This window comes from Hylobates moloch, unplaced genomic scaffold, assembly GCF_009828535.3.
Source record: "Hylobates moloch isolate HMO894 unplaced genomic scaffold, HMol_V3 SCAFFOLD_6, whole genome shotgun sequence".
NCBI lineage: Eukaryota > Metazoa > Chordata > Mammalia > Primates > Hylobatidae > Hylobates > Hylobates moloch.
In genome coordinates, this window is record NW_026652281.1 from 72950588 (window position 1) to 72967971 (window position 17384).

A 17384-nucleotide genomic window follows, 5' to 3' on the forward strand; every position below is an offset into this window, starting at 1 on the left:
CAAAGTGTGTGATGTATACTGTGATTGGCAAAGTGATGATTTTAGGTAGTACATGAATGTGACATTAAATAGCATTGAAATAATATTTAATAAGAAAGTTTTTCCCTTTCCTTTTCATTCAGTTTTATTTCATTTCTTCTTAATATATTAAAAACAGTCAGTATGTCTTTAACATTTTAACACTTTTCCAATACTTCTAATTCTCCTTCCACACTGCCCCCATATTTCTTTAACAAATAGAGCAGGTCTAGGCTCAGAGCCTTGGTCAATTATATAGCAAGAATTTAATAAAAGTACTTTGATTTCATTTTATTTTTTGTTACTTCCTAATTATAGCAATGATAATTAAATTTCCTTTTTTTAAAACAGATATAATTTAACATACCACACAATTCACCCACTTAAAGTTATAATTAAGTAGTTTTTACTATGTTCACAGAGTTGTACAGCCATCACCACAATTTTAGAACACTTCTATCATCTCAAAAGAAACCCTGTATTATAATTTCCCTCCAACTCCCTGAGCCTTTGACAACCATTAATCTATTTTCTATATATAGATTTACCCATTCTGGGTATTTCCTGTAAGTGGATGTGCAATATGTGGTCTTTGTGACTGGCTTCTTTAACTTAGCATAATGTTCTCAAGCTTCATCCATATTGTAGCATGTATCAGTACTACATTTATTTTCACTGCTTAATGATACTGCATTGGATAGACTGTTCATCAGGTGATGGACATTTGGGTTGTTTCCACTTTTTAGCTATTATGAATAATGCTGCTATGAATATTCAGGTCCAAGTTTTTTGTGTGGGCACATGCTTTCATTTCTGTTGGGTATATACCTAGGAGTATAATTGCTGGGTCATGTGATAACTCTGTGTTTAACCTTTTGAGGAACTGTCAGGCTGTGAAAGCAGCCGTACCATTTTACATTCCCACCAGCAGCATATGAGGTTTCCAGTTCCTGCACATTCTTACCAACATTTATTATTATCTTGTTTGAATATATCCATACTAGTGGGTATGAAGTGGTGTCTCATTGTGATTTTGATTTGCATGTTTCTGTTGGCTGATGATTTTGGGCAACTTTTCACGTGCTTATTGGTCATTTTATAGCTTCAGGGAACTGTCTATTCAGATCCTTTGTCCATTTTTAAATTGGGCCGTATTTTATCATGGAATTATTGGAGTTCTTATTTTCTGGATGCATACATTTTATTTTTTTAATTTATTTTTTTAAGTTGATGTAAGTGTGTTTTATAGGTGCCAGGCACCATACTAAGTGCCTTTTCGTACATTAACTGGCAGTCCTATGATATATGAACTAAATTTTAACTCCATTTTATACATGGCTTTTTTCTCTATTTTAACATATTTATAACCATCTTTTACTTGAGGTTGCACTACTGTCACATGAGCATGTGGTAAGGGCAGTACTGCTAACACCTATAAAACACCACTGATAATATAGATAAGGTAGGTAGCAAGTATAGTGTCTCTGAGATTTGGGACTGCCTTTCTTCTCTGGGATAGACCATCTTTTGATTCTTTTCATTGCGATTAGTTGGAAATTTCACAGTACCGGGAATCAGAAATTGGCCCCCTTTGTTCCGTGTCAAACAAGATTTAGATGTTACCTTTACTGCTCCAGCCTCTGCCTGAAGGTAGAAATCTTCAACAATTCAGATGCTTTTGGGTTTCTGAGCTAAATATGCATGGTTATTGTCTCAGGGTACACAAATAGAGGGAGTACCTTAAATCTATAGCTGAGCCTCTGTAGGAAATATGTGATTCCAGAAAATGCAGGCAAGGCTCTGAATAGATGTTTCAGAGGAATCTCAAGGGTTGAGTTGGGTGGAGGAACGCGTATGGTGAATGTTACTTAAACTTTCTTCCTACTATGAAATCCTTTTAGATCTCCATTATGGTGGAATCACATTCCTATTTTCTCTTCCTGTATTTAGGAAAGAAAGATGCCACATACAGTTATTTGCATACTTTATTCATTCTTTCTTAGTGCTGACATGGAAAGGGCCTAATGACTGGGTTTAGCCATGATTTAGTTATCTCTTTTCTCATGAGGAGGAAAAATTGTTCCTTGGTAACTGCCAGGAAGTTCAAGCCCCAGAATCTCCTCCTAACAGCAAGCCTACATTATTCTTTCAATATAAAAATGAGTAGATGGAGAAAAACTTGAGGACAGAGATTGTATCTTATTTAGTCATTGTATTTCAAGTATCTAACATACCAACATATCTGACTAAAATATCTAGTATTTTAGTTTTACCTGCTTGAATCTAAGAGTGATGTTTACCATCTCTATTCTAAAGGCAAACATTTTCTTCCTTTTTCTCCTAGGTTTTCCTGATTGTGAAAACTTTTTACTTACCAAATGTAATGGTTCTATAGCAGACAATAGTCCTCTCTTTGGACTTGACTGTGAAATGGCACGTACTACTTTTAATTTTTCAATTGGAGTGTTGCAAGCTGAGGTCTAGTAGAAAATGATTTCTTGAGTCTAATGCACTAATGAACGAATACACTCATTTCTAGTATTCTGTTTTAATAGCTGAAAGTAGGTCCTTTTACTCACACTTTAGAAAACTTAGATCTGTATTCCAGGATAAAGAATAAATATCACATAAGTGGCTGGGTGCGGTGGCTCACACCTGTAATCCCAGCACTTTGGGAGGCTGAGGCGGGTGGATCATGAGGTCAGGAGATCAAGACCATCCTGGCCAACATGGTGAAACCCCATCTCTACTAAAAATACAAAAAATTAGCTGGGCATGGCAGCACGCACCTGTAGTCCCAGGTACTCGGGAGGCTGAGGCAGGAGAATCGCTTGAACCCAGGAGGCGGAGGTTGCAGTAAGCCGAGATAGCGCCACTGCACTCCAGCCTGGCAACAGAATGAGACTTGATCTCAAAAAAAAAAAAAATCACGTTTTCCACCTAGTTACTATGTTTAATCAGGTCTTTGCATGTTACTAGAAGTTGATTCCTTGTGTTTGAACAAGTATTTTGTTGTTGCTGCCATGAGGACTTTGCCTTAATTGTTGGTTTGGCTTAGTTTTACGCCTTGAAGATCAGAAATAGGATTTCCCTGCTTAAGTTCCCCTCATGCTTTGCTTTATCTAATTGTAGTAAGCCTCTTTTCAAAAACAGTGCATCCCCTCTCAGTACTCAGGAAACAGTTTCTCAATTCTTAACAGAGTAACTAAGACCTAAAATTTGAGAATCTGGCATATCAGGGTGTATATCCTGTCCTTGCCTGTTAGTGGCTATGTCACCTTGGACAAATTCCCCTAACCTATCAGCCTCGGCTTCCCCTCTGTGAAGTGGGGGTAATAATAAAGCCTACCTCAAAAGGTAATTATGAGAGTGGCATATATAAAATGCTTAGTACAGCACTAGCTGATAATAGAATGGGCTTCATAAAAATTACCTATTAGTGGTATTTAGCATAATACTGGATATAGTACACACTCCATAAATGGTAGATACAATTATTAATATTATTTGCATTCATCTTCCTTGTGCAAATTACACCGTGTTGATCCTCTTAAGTGTAACATTCAGCAGCCTGCCCAGCTTTAATTTCACTCACACCAGATCCTCTAGTAAGCAAGTTTGTGCCATTGCTGCAGGGACCCTGGTAGATTACAGTAGATGGCAGTTGACATACTGTAAATAATAAGAAGAAGCAATAACTTCCACAGTTCAGCAGCCTGACTACATGTTGGTCTTTCAGTGCCTCACATCCAAGGGGAGAGAGCTAACACGCATCTCACTGGTTGCTGAAGGAGGCTGCTGTGTTATGGATGAACTGGTCAAACCTGAAAACAAGATTCTGGACTACCTCACCAGGTATTTTTCACCTTGCCTGCAGCTCTTCTGAGAGCTATCAGACTAGAATAGAATAATACTTAAGAAGAATGGCCCACAGCTTCAGTTTAGTTAGGTTTTATCTACTTAAATATTATCAAATGTTAGGGCATCACATAGGTATATTTTAATGCTGAAATTGCACAATGTCAGTGTATAATGCTCTTGCCCTTCTTGATCTTCAATCTTCTTGTGATCTTAAGTCAGCCGAATATTATCTTCCTTGTTCTAGAATCTCCCAATTATAATCATTATCTACAACTGCCAAACAGCTGGAGCTTTGCTTTCTGATAAGACCTCATCTGAAAATCTGCAAATCATCATTTGGCAGTCAAGTGATGTTAGAGCTTAATCTGCCTTGACCCCCAAAACACAAACAAATATTTTTCATAACAGAAATTCGAAGCTGAAAATGTTAGTCTACTTTTCCAAAGATTAGCACGTAATCTCAGAATGTACACACAGTGACTAGGCAAGAAGCCAGTGAAACATTACTGTTTTCATCCATTGATGTGGCACCAGTAGATTCGTGACGACTTAGGGACAGAGAGGCAATGATAGTGATAAATACTGTCCTATTAGCAGACTTGACAGTTAGATTCTTAGAGAACAGTCACGTGTGGCAAAGTTGTATGCACAAGCATGTTTGTCACAGTATTGCAAAATTGTGAGTATATAAATGTCTGAAAGTAGGGGATTAGTTAAAATATGCTGTATCTGTATAATGGAATACTCTGTAACCATTTAAAAGGATGTGCTAAATAATTTATTGATGTGAAAATGTGTTTGTGACATATTATAAATGATAGATTCATTGTAAAGCAGCTCATGCATTATGATTACATTTTTATAAAAATTAAATGTATACCTGAATCTATATCAAAAGTATGGAAGGACATTTACTAAAATGTAAAAAGTGATAATCTCTGGGTGATAGGATTATGACTAATGTTTAATTCTTATTTGTCACTTTGGACACTAAGCATATATATATTAACTGTAATTTTAAAAAATGTTATTTTTAAAATCACTTTCCAGAGAGCAAAACTTGTTAATATCCTAGCCTGTCCATTTCTCTTTTTTTAATGAAAGCTTTTCAGGAATCACGAAGAAGATTCTTAACCCAGTGACGACCAAACTCAAAGATGTACAGAAGCAGTTAAAAGCACTGCTTCCTCCTGATGCTGTGTTAGTGGGTCACTCCTTAGATTTGGATCTCAGAGCACTGAAAGTGAGTATCTGATTTAGGACTTTGCATTTTCAGTATAAATGCCTCTTCCATTTATCTCAAATCTAAAGTCTTGGGCTCTTCTCTGCCACCCTGCTAGCCCACTTGTTTTTTCCTTTAGCATAAGACACTACTCATTTTATTCTCTTTCTTCCTCAGATGATACATCCATATGTTATTGATACATCATTGCTTTATGTCAGAGAGCAGGGCAGAAGATTTAAGCTCAAGTTCTTAGCCAGAGTTATTTTGGGGTAAGTTTGCTTATATACTGTAAAATTGTTCTGACAAACTGCATACAAGTTAGCATATAGTATCTAATTTAATGCATATTGTGAAATTCAGGGTTTCTGCTCTCTGTTTATAAACTTTTTTTTGCATTTCTTATGAAATGAAGAAATTGTAGCAATAGAGACAGGGGTTTACATTCACAGTCAAGGCTTAATGGATAGAACTGAACCATGAAGGCAGAAGAGGTAACCAAAATTTCAAAACATAACATACCTATATGCCTATATAAGATAGTATAACATACTTATACTGTCCTATTGTATTAAGACATATATGTACAAACATGTTCATTATAACATGGTTTAAAATAGCAAAATAGAAAACCTCAAATATTCTAGAAGTCTGGTTGAGTAAATTATGGTTATCTGTATTATTGAATATTTTGTTGTTCAGAAGAATATGATAAATCTGTTTGTGATATGGAAACCTCTCTAAGACACTCCTGAGAATAAGAGATGCAGAGCAAGATCTATATATGCCTCAATATTTATATGATATAGATTAGATTTAGTTCTATCTATGAATATATACATATATTAAGCTTTTTAAAAACACCTAAGAAAGTATTTAAGTATGTATAGACACTTATATACAAATAAAAAAGTTTCAGGAAGGCAACTTTTAACAATGGTTAGATCTGAGAAATGGGCCTGGCCCATTTCTTAGAGAAGGGCCTGGCCGGGGAGTCAGCCAGAAACTTTTTGTTGGGTAGCCTTTTGTCCAGATGCTATGCTTGCTGTGAACAAAGCCATTCCTGATTGTTTTGCACCCCCAGTTCCTCTCGCAGGGCTTGGCAATTAGCTGGAATAAAGGAACCTTGATTGTTGTGATGCAAATCTAATTATCAGAATTCTAACATTTTATATGTAATTAGAACACTTGAGATGGTTGAAAAAGCCTATCATTAAAAGTGCTTCCAGTATGTCAATTTTATATTGACTTTCCAGGAAGGATATACAGTGTCCAGACAGACTTGGTCATGATGCCACAGAAGATGCTAGAACAATCCTTGAATTGGCTCGGTATTTCCTTAAGCATGGCCCAAAAAAGGTTAGTATCTTTGACCAGTTCACCTTTTCTTAAAATCATGGGACTAGATCAGATTATCACAGACTACCAATTCCTATTATCTATTTTTATGAAAATGACAGTGTGGGCCGGGTGCAGTGGTTTATGCCTGTAATCCCAGCACTTTGGGAGGCCAGGGCGGGCAGATCACCAGGTCAGGAGTTCAAGACCAGCCCAGCCAATATGGTGAAATCCCGTCTCTACTAAAAATACAAAAATTAGCCAGGTGTGGTGGCACGTACCTGTAGTCCCAGCTACTCCAGAGGCTGAGGCAGGAGAATCGCTTGAACCAGGGAGGCAGAGGTTGCAGGGAGGCAGAGGTTGCAGTGAGCCGGGATTGCACCACTGCACTCCAGCTTAAGTGACAGAGCAAGACTTCATCTCAAAAAAAAAAAAAAAAAGAAAATGGCAGTGTGATTGAAGCCTAGCATGTATTTCAAATTAAGACCCGTATCACTAGCATAATGTAGTGGTTAAGTATATAGTCTCTGAAGTTGGGCTTATCTGTTTTAAATATATGTTCTACTATGTCTAGCTGTATAATCTAGGGCAATTTCTCTGAACAACATCAGTTTTTGGATCTATAATGTAGGAATACACACTTTTCTGGGATATTGTTGAGAGTAAATGAGATATTGTGTATAAAGTTCTTAGCACAGTGTCTTGAATATACTAAGCACTATACTGGTGGTGTGGTGATTATTGTAGTTAATATTAATAATTATAAAAAATCTGCATAGATTTTTGTCTTCTTGGAGTAGGGGGAGCATACAATTGTTTCAATAGCAGTTCAGTGGGTACAGATTAGAACAACACATAAGGGAGACATGGAAGAGGACATAGTCTCTGACAAACTTTATTATAATGCATTCTAACCTATTAGATTGTCCCATTGCATAGTACATTCCTTCATGACTCCATTATGAAATAAATTTTACTCCACATAGAATAATAAGTAACAGCCAGAATAGTCTTTTTTGTCAGGTGGTAGAAAGACATTCTAACAGATCTTTGAGCATATAGATAATAATAGCCACCACTCACTGAGGTCTTAAGTGTACTGTTCTAAAATGCTGTATATACATTATCTTATTTAATCCTCACAACAGCCCTGTGAGTTAACTATTATCATTCCAATTTTATACATGAGCCTTTCGAGGTTACCAAAGGTTAGATAACTTATCTGAGGTCCCACAGCCAGTCAGAGGTGGAACCAGAATTGAAATCCAGGTCTGTCACATTCTGTCTTTTCTGTATACCAGGGGTCAGCAAACTTTTTCTGTAAAGGCCAACTAGTAAATATTGTAGGCTTTGCAGATCATGTTGTCTTTATTGCAACTACTCAACTTGCTGTGGTACTGCAAGAGCAGCCATAGACATTATGTCAACATTGGTGGGCACAGCTGAAATAAAACTTTATTTATTTACAAAAAAATATGTATTAGTGTTTGCTAATCTCTGCTCTAAATCACTACAACAGGTTCTAAAACCCTTTTGGTCTCATGACTCTTTTTATATTGTTACCCACACAGTGGTGAGTTCAGTCACTTAGTGGGTGTTAACCCAATGACCACTACCAAGGAATTTTTTTTTTTTTTTTTGAGACAGAGTCTCACTCTGTTTCCCAGGCTGGAGTGCAGTGGTGCGATCTCTCTTCACTGCAGCCTCTGCCTCCCCAGTTCAAGTTATTCTCCTGCCTCAGCTTCCCGAGCAGCTGGGATTACAGGTGCCTGCCACCACACCTTGCTGATTTTTTTTTTTTTTTTTAATTGGAGATGGGGTTTCACTATGTTGGCCAGGCTGGTCTCAAACTCCTAACCTCAGGTGATCCACCCATCTCAGCCTCCCAAAGTGCTGGGATTACAGGCGTGAGTCACTGTGCCTGGCCCAGGAGGATTTAACAAGGGGATTTTATTACTTTGCAACAAGTAAGAACACCAGGGATAGTTCCCAAAGCACTATCTCCCCAAATGAAGGCAAAAGCAGGGCTTTTACTTTGCTAGTTGGCTGAGTCTTTGCATGTAAAGGCAGGGTTTGTTCCTTGACACATGCATGTATAGAAAATGGAGAATAAGTTCCTCCCTAGGTTAGATTTTTAGTATGGTAATGCAGAGAGTTTGCCAAGTTCATCTCTAACTTCAGGCGTCTCTGGTTCCAGCTGGTTTTTGTCTTGCTGTAGCTGGTGGTCTTCCTGTACTCTTTTGAAACAACAAGGTGCAACAGGGGTCACACTTTTATAGTGTGCACCTGAAGACCCAGGGACTCTGGGTTACAATATCTATCAACATTTACCATCTTAGAAATTAAATAAATTTTTAATATTAGTTTAAGATAAATAAAAAACCATTATATGTTAACACAAATCACTTTTTTTCTTTTTTTCTTTTTTTTTTTGAGATGGGGGTCTCACTGTGTTGCCTAAGCTGGACTGGAAATCCTGGGCTCAAGGGATCCTCCTACTTCAGCCTCCTGAGTAGCTGGAACTTACAGTATATACAGCCACTCTGTCCAGCTACAAATAACTTACTTTTATGGAAAAAAGAATTTTCCATAAAAATTAGTGGAAAGAACATCATTGTTTTAGGTATTTTTGTGAAACCTTTTAGTATCTAGCTTAATAGAAAACAAGTGGCTTTTCATATCTGCTTTCACATTCAGTCTGTTATGTCACATAGTTGGAGAAGGAAGGACCTCACCCCTTGTGAGAAGATGTCTGGAAACCCCAGGATTCTCAAACCACACTTGGGGCACTTAATTATGCTTGATTTTCAGTGAAAATTGTATCTCACTTGGATAAAAACTAACCAAACCTGAATTAAGCATGGGCTTTAGTTAATAATAATGCATTACTGTTGGTTCATTAATTGTGACAAATGCACCATACGAATCTATTACTAATAGGTAAAAATGGGGGTATGCTATATGGGGTATGCTATATGCTATAGCATCTACTATTTTCATAATTTTTCTGTAAATCTAAACTGATTCTAAAAAAAAAGTTTATTTTTAAAAATTTGTAACTTTAAAAATTATTCTGTCTACATCACAACTCCCTGGTGGGCTCCCACTTTATGGAAGGAGAAGAAAGAACTAGAATAGACTTCTCATGATTTTGTATTAAACTAATAAATAGTCTTTTTAAAAAATTTTCCTGTAAAAGCCATTCTTTTATCATTTCCAAAATTGCATGTTTGCAGAGAAATAAATTTTAAGTGACTGACTATTGGATGAGCGATGAGCCAAAATTGTCATCCTTTTTCAATCAGCCCTACTTGGCCCTTCCCCATATTCATGTAACAACATTAGTAGCTGATAACAGATTGCCATTCTTGGCTAAGCAGCCATAAACCATCTGGTAACTATTGAAGCCATCCCTGGGCTGTGGCAATGGCAAAGCCACTGCCTAAGAAAACAGAGAACATTATTCAAGTGGATTTTTTGCTTTTTGTTGTTGCTTTTTGCTTTGTATTTATTTGAGCATCAAATGCTCTGCAAGAAATTATATTTTTACCACTTTATTTTCTTCAAGATTGCAGAACTAAACCTAGAAGCACTAGCTAATCACCAAGAAATACAAGCAGCAGGCCAAGAGCCTAGAAACACAGCAGAAGTACTTCAGCCCCCAAACACAAGGTAATATTTTCAGTTTGAAACAAGATCAAAGACAAATGGAGTATCTAGTTTCTTATTTAACAACACCTGAGAATGTTTATATCCTCTTTTGAGTCTATTAAAAACTATTTACCAAAAAATGATAACATCTATCACAAAAACCATGGAAAAAATACCACCTTCTAGCCTTAATATATAGTATTTAATTTCTAATTTTCTGAATCTAGTGGCTGGTCTAAAATGATATCCTTGACCAAAAATAAAAAAAAGAAAAAAAATTGGAATACATTGAACCTAGGTAGCACTGGGAAAGATGATAGACTAGTTGGTATTTTGGCTAGAAGAGTCAATCTGTAGCCTTGTTGTATTGCCCAGACTATGAAAGACAAACACAGAGACTCAAAAGGGTTTTGTCTTCAGACTATAGCGAATGTATCGGATCTTTAGAATTTTGCCTAAACTTTTGATAGAGAGCTTTGGGTATATTTCTTGTTTATCCTTCCTCTCTCTATTGAAGCAACACTGTCCAAAGCAATTTTCTATGATGATGAAAGTGCTCTACATCTGTGCTATCTGGTTTGGTAGCTGCTAGTCACATTTGACTAGTGCAGTTGAGGAACTGAATTTTTAATTTAATTTTAATTTTAATAGCTATATATTTCTAGTGGCTACCATATTGTATAATGCAGGTATAGAGAAGTAACTGTCAGGTTCTGGAAAACTGTTGTTCTTACCTTAACTCTTCTACTTCTTTATAGTGTTTTAGAATGCTTGGATTCAGTGGGTCAGAAGCTTCTTTTTTTGACCCGGGAGACAGATGCTGGTGAACTTCCATCTTCCAGAAATTGTCAAACTATTAAGTGTCTTTCAAATAAAGAGGTGAGTGGCCTGCTGAACCTTTGCAGGTTATATTCAAAGCAGAGGGGAATGTAGCCCTTTGCACCCCATGCCAGTGTCAAGCTTTTTTTCATCAGCAACCCTGGCTACAGTTAGCAAGCCTGGCTTCTATCTCACATCTTGTATGGAGTACCTAAGTCCTCATAGGAGCAGAACTATCAGCTGCCAATGCCTGCTTCCAGAGCCCAGCAGGCCTCTGGCTTTGGCCTTGCATACATCTTTGAGTTTCTGTTGTGTTTCTGGTTCATGGAAACGTTTACCTTGGTTTTGAGGCTGGCTATATCTTTTCGATTTTTTTCTTTTTATATTTTATGTATCATTGCTCTATGTTAAGTCAGAGAGGCTACATCAGACATGAGCTTATTATGTTATCATATTCAGAAGATCTGTGTTTTTTTGTTTTTTTTTTAACATTTTGTTTGGAAATAATTTCAACCTTACAGAAAGCGTGCATGAATGGTAGAACACCTGTATGCTTTCTATCTAGATTCACCTTTTTTAGCACTCTGCCCCAGTTGCTTTATTATTTTATATATACCCTCATGCTTATGCTCTCTCATGTACACACTCTGTCTTTCTTCCTCTCTGTATGACATTTCCTGAACCATTTGAGAGTAAGCTGCATATATCATGGCCCTAAACACTTCAGAGTGTATTTCATGAGAATAAAAATACTATTTTATATAACCACATCTTAACATAGTTACCAATTTTAGTAAATCTAATATTGTCCTGGTACCTTTATCTACTTGTCATATGTATTCTAATTTTCTTGGTTGACCAAATAATGTCTTTATAGCATGTCTTTTCCCTTTAGAACAGTATCATTTCTAGGGTCATGTATTACAATTACGTGTCATATCTTTTTAGTCTCCTTTAAAGCTGGAACAGTTCCTCAACCTTTCTTTGTCTTTCATAACCTTAATATTTTTTGAGTAATGCATGCCCCTCTCCCTTTTTTAACAGAGTTTTGCTTATTTTAGGTTTGTGTGGTGTTTGCTCATGATTAAATTCAGATTATGCATTCTTAGCCAAATTTCTTGGGGTGTTGCATCCAGAGGCAGTTATTACTCATCTGCCCCTCTTTTGTGCTGTTGATTTTGATCACCTGGTCAAGGTGTTGTCTGCTTTCTCTATTGCAGAGTTCTTGTTTTTTCTCTTAATTCTAATAAATATGTGGGGAGATATTTTAAGAACATGCCAGTATCGCTTGAGTGCAGGAGGTTGAGGCTGCAGTGAACTATGATCGTACCACTACACTCCAGCCTGGGATTACAGTTGTGAGCCACTAGGCTCGGCCAAGTGTTCCTTTTTTATGTGTCTTTTGCTTGAGCTTGTTGAGCTTTTGCAATTTGCAGGCTTATCGTTTTCATCAAATTAGAAAAAATGTTGACCATTATTTCTCCCCATTATTTTTTCTTTCACCACCCTCCCCTCCTTTGGGCACTCCCACTACATATGTATTAGGCCGTTTAAAGTTGTCCCATAGCTCACTGATGTGCTGTTCATGTTTTTTCCAGTTTTTTTTCCTCTCTGTTTTATTTTAGATTGTTTCCATTGCTATGTCTTAGGTTTCTAATTCTGCTGCAGTATCTAATCTACTGATAATCCAATCTAGTGTACTTTCACCTCATACATTGTATTTTTTACCTCTAGATGTTAACTTTTGTTCTATTTTGTATCTTCCATGTGTCTAGTTAACATTCAGACTTTCCTCTAGCTTCTTAAATTCCAGAATATAGTTACAATAACTATTTTAACATCCTTCTCTATTAATTTGATAATCTGTGTCATTTTTAGATTAACTTAAATTGATTGTTTTTTCTCCTTATTATGGACTGTATTTCATTCTTCTTTGCAGCCTGGTAGTTTTTTGTATGGATGCCAGACCCAGTGAATTTTAATTTGTTGGGTGCTATATATTTTTGTATTTCTATAAATATTTGTGAGCTTTGGTCTGGGATGTGGTAAAGTTACTTGGAAACACTTTGGTCCTTTTGGATCTTCTTTCTTTCTTTCCTTCCTTCTTTTCTTATCTTTCTTTTCTTTTCTTTCTTATGTTGCCCAGGCTGGTCTCAAACTCCTGGCCTCAAGTAATCCACCCACTTCAGCATTCCAAAGTGCTGGGATTACAGGGGTGAGCCACTATGCCTGGCCAGATCCTTTTGAATTCTTGCTTTTAAGGTTTGTTAGGTGGAACCAGAGTAAATTTTATCCCACTACTGAAGCAGAACCATACTAAGTACTTAATCTCCATAAATTATGAGATTTTACACTCTAGCTTTTTGGAATCTAAACCATTCCTGGCCTTGTGTTAGCCCTTGTGATTGTTTCCTCTAATCCTTTTGGGTATCCTTTCCATGACCTTGCATAGTTTACTTACATGGATACACTAATCCCTACTCAACTGAATATTTGAGGGGGATTATTTATAGATCTATTGGTTTCCTATCTTTAAGGATCACTGTCCTTCATTTTCCAATATCCTGAGAACTGCTGTTCTTAGGAATTTTTTTTTTTTTTTCTGAACCCTTATATGGGCCTCAAGGGCTCTTTGGGCATTATTATTGTTATTTTAATAGACTTTTATTTTTAGAGCAGTTTTAGGTTCACAACGATATTAAATGGAAAGTATAAGCTGGGTGCAGTAGCTTACACCTGTAATCTCAGGACTTTGGGAGGCTGAAGTAGGTGGATCTCTTGAGTCCAGGAGTTTGAGGCTGACCTGGGCAACATGGCAAAACACTGTCCCTACAAAAAATTAGCCAGGCCTGGTAGCACATGCCTATGGTCCCAGCTGCTCAGGAGGCTGAGATGGGAGGATTGCTTGAGCCCAGGAGGTGGAGGTTGCAGTGACTGACGTATGATTGCACTACTGCACTCCAGCCTGGCGACAGAGACCGTGTCTCAAAAAAAAGAAAGTACAGAGAGTTCCCATTTACCCCCACACCCACCCACACAAACAACTTCCACCACTATCAACAACCTGTACCTGGGTAGTACATTTGTTAAAATCAATGAACCCACTATGACATATAATTACCAAAGTCCATAGTTTACGTTAGGGTTCTGTCTTGGTGTTGACAAATGTATAGTGACATATATCCACCATTATAGTATCATACAGAATAGTTTCATTGACCTAAAAATCTGTGATGAATGTGCTCTGCCTATTGGAAACCACTGATTTTTTTTTCCTGTCTCCATAATTTTACCTGTTTTAGAATGTTACATAGTTGGAATCATATAGTATGTAGCTTTTTCAGACTGGCTTCTTTCACTTAGTATATGTATTTAAGTTTTCTCCATGTCTTTTCACTGCTTTATAGTTTTTTTTCCTTTTTAACACTGAATAACTATGCATTACCTAGATTTACCACAATTTATCCATTCACCTGCTGATAGACATCTTGGCTGCTTCCAAGTTTTGGCAATTATGGACAAAGTTGCTGTAAATGTCTGTGTGCAGGTTTTCATGTGTACATAAGTTTCAAACACATTTAGGCAAATACCAAAGAGTGCAAATTTCTAGATTGTATTGTAAGAGTATGTCTAGTCTTGTAAGAAACTGCTGAACTTCTGAAGTGTCTATGATTTTGCATTCCCACCAGCAGTGAATGAGAGTTCCTGTTGCTCCACATTCTTTTCAGCATTTGATGGTGTCAGTGTTTTGTTGGATTTTGGCTATTCTGATGGATATGTATTAGTATCTCATTGTTTTAATTTGCAGTCCCCTAATGACATGTAATGTGAAGCATCTTTTCATATGCTTATTTGCTATATGTATGTCTTCTTTGGTGACGTGTCTGTTCAACTCTTTCACCCCTTTTTAAAATTGGATTGTTCATGTTCTTATTGGTGAGTTTTAATAGTTCTTTGTATATTTGGATAACAGTCCTTTAACAGATAAGTCTTTTGCAAATATTTTCTCCGAGTCTAGCTTGTCTTCTCATTCTCTTTATTGTGCATTTTTTATAGTTTCTTAGGTGTTTGAGGAGAGAGGGTAACTCTAGTCTTTGTTATTCAGTCTTGGCTGGGGATGGAAATCCTTGTAAGTTGCATTTGAGAAATTTAATGGCAATCTAATTTTCTTGGCCTTTTAAGTTATTTTTACTGAGGATTTATTTTTCCCTTTTTGTTTAAAGTCTAATTGTTTTACTAAGCTATGTCTCAGAGTTGATCATTCCAAGTCACTTTTTCTTGGTACCCAAGGCCCCTTTCAATATTTAGGTTATAGTTTCTTTTATTTCCAGAAGGTTTTCTTGGATTGTATTTTCAAGTATTTGGTTCCATTGCTTTAATTTTCTTCCTGATGGACTTCACTTATGCATGTATGTTGTCCCCCGTTGGCCTATCTTTCACTCACCTACTTTCTCTCTGATCTTTTTGATTTCATTTGTATACTCCTAATTCTTTCCATGCTTTTCATTAATGCCCTTCATTAAAATTTCACTTGAATCTATTCTTTCTTGACAACTTGTAGTTGCTCTTTCATATCCTCAAATGCTTGGCTGCTAATATTCAATTCAGTTTAGACCGTAATGTTAACTGTATCCTTTAGCCCCATGGTTGATTTTTTTTTTTAGGGGGAATAATTTTCATCAGTTGAAATGCTTCGATTCTCACTTTATTTCTTGGTTTTTGTTTTTGTTTTTGAGACAGGGTCTTGCTCTATTGCCCAGGCTGGAGTGCAGTGGCATGAGCAGAGCTCACTGCAGCCTTGACCTCCGGGCTCAAGCGATCCTCCTGCCTCAGCCACCCGAGTAGCTGGGACTACAGGCATGTGCCACCATGCCTGGCTAATTTTTAAATTTTTTATAGAGATGAGGTCTCATTATGTTGCCCAGGCTCATCTCAAACTCCTGAGCTCAAAATATCTTCCCACCTTGGCTTCCCAAAGTGCCAGGATCACAAGCATGCACCACTGCACCCAGCTGTTGCTGTTTTTTTAATAGTAGTTTAGATTAATATGGTCTACTATTTTCTAATTTTACTGATTTGTTTTTGGACAAGGTTTTCATTCAAGAGCATCTCTTTTATTCTGCCTTCCTCAATGCAGTTTTTTCTTCTTTTTTTGTGCTTTTCCTCTACTTATCAAGGGATTCTCTCTCCCTTTCCTCTCCTGCCTCTCTTATTATTATAGTAAAAAACATAAAATTTACCATCTTAACTGTTTTTAAGTATATAGTTCAGTAATGTTAAGTATATTTATAGTCTTGTGAAAGAGATCTTAGAACTTTTTTATTTTGCAGAAGTGAAACTTGGGCTACGTTTCTTTGTATGCCTTGTGACTTATTGTTGTTGGTATTGTTGAGGCTTGGGCATTTGAATAAATACCCAATTGTTGTCTTTACAGACTGCTTCGTGCAGGGGAAGACCTTCACCAGTCAGTCTAGTTAGAGATTTCATGACCTCCCAAACCTGTTCTGGAGATTTGTCTTCTCTGGGGTTATGCATGTGCCTTTAGTTGTTCCCTGAGCCCCTTGTCCCTACTTCTTTTCAGAGCCCATAATCTCTGTCTTCCCCTGGTTTCTTACTGCAGCTCTAACATGCCATGGTGATCATATCTGTTTTCAGTGGCTTCCAAACAAGGCCTTCTTCAGTCCTGTAAGCCTTCCGAGTCACGCAAGACAGAAAATAGTCCCTCAGATAGCCCCCACACTACCCAGAACATTGGACACATGGTCCCCTCTCTTTTTTTCCATCCCAAGAGAGGATCTGTGGTATGGGAGAAGCCATATTATGTCAGATAAGGAGAGGTGTAGATGGGACCACAAAACATCACAAATTTTCCTTTCCCATTTACTGGAAACCCTTCTTGGTTTCATGCTGGTCTAGGTGCTATATAGCTTCTCATCCAGTCTCTACAGTTCTCTCAAAGGTGTTCTGGTTCATATATTGTTGTTAACTCATTGTCTCTGTGAGAGTAAGAGGCTGAAGTGAAGCTTCCTAGTTCTCCATTTCCACAATGATGGTGTGGTGTTGTGGGAAGGGAGGAATTTATAATATTGTTCAGAAGGGTTGGCATTCTTCACAGCAGTGTCTCCAAGGAGTACCACCTTTTCTCTATATATCTGATTCTTCTCCAGAAGCATGGCTTCTCTGAGGCTGCCAAGCCTCTTGCTTGTAGTCAAGTGCTGAGAAATGTCAAAATCATGACCCATGTTCCTTATTTGGCATTTAATTGGAGTTTTTATTTTGGGTTTTTTTTGTGCTTCATCTAATTCTTCCATTCCCCTTGATTTTTTTTTTTTTTTAACCAAATCTATTAAGCCTCCTCTCCCTTGCTTTCCCTACTCACAGGCTTGCAGCAATTTACAATAGTGGGAGTTACACTTATTTATTTAATTACAGGTCATTTGAAAATTTTTGTAATAGCCCTTGTCTCTTAGTAATG

General features: G+C 37.1%; 1 protein-coding gene across 1 annotated transcript in view; it reads left to right on the top strand.

Annotated features, from left to right (window-relative positions):
• REXO5 (RNA exonuclease 5) overlaps positions 1-17384 on the top strand; it is a 43429-nt gene that overhangs the window by 15571 nt on the left and 10474 nt on the right. The window contains exons 7-13 of the mRNA XM_032157071.2: positions 2363-2451; positions 3758-3873; positions 4984-5122; positions 5279-5373; positions 6358-6460; positions 10008-10111; positions 10849-10969. Of these exons, the coding sequence (XP_032012962.1) occupies positions 2363-2451; positions 3758-3873; positions 4984-5122; positions 5279-5373; positions 6358-6460; positions 10008-10111; positions 10849-10969 (767 nt within the window). The remainder of the gene's footprint in view (positions 1-2362; positions 2452-3757; positions 3874-4983; positions 5123-5278; positions 5374-6357; positions 6461-10007; positions 10112-10848; positions 10970-17384) is intronic.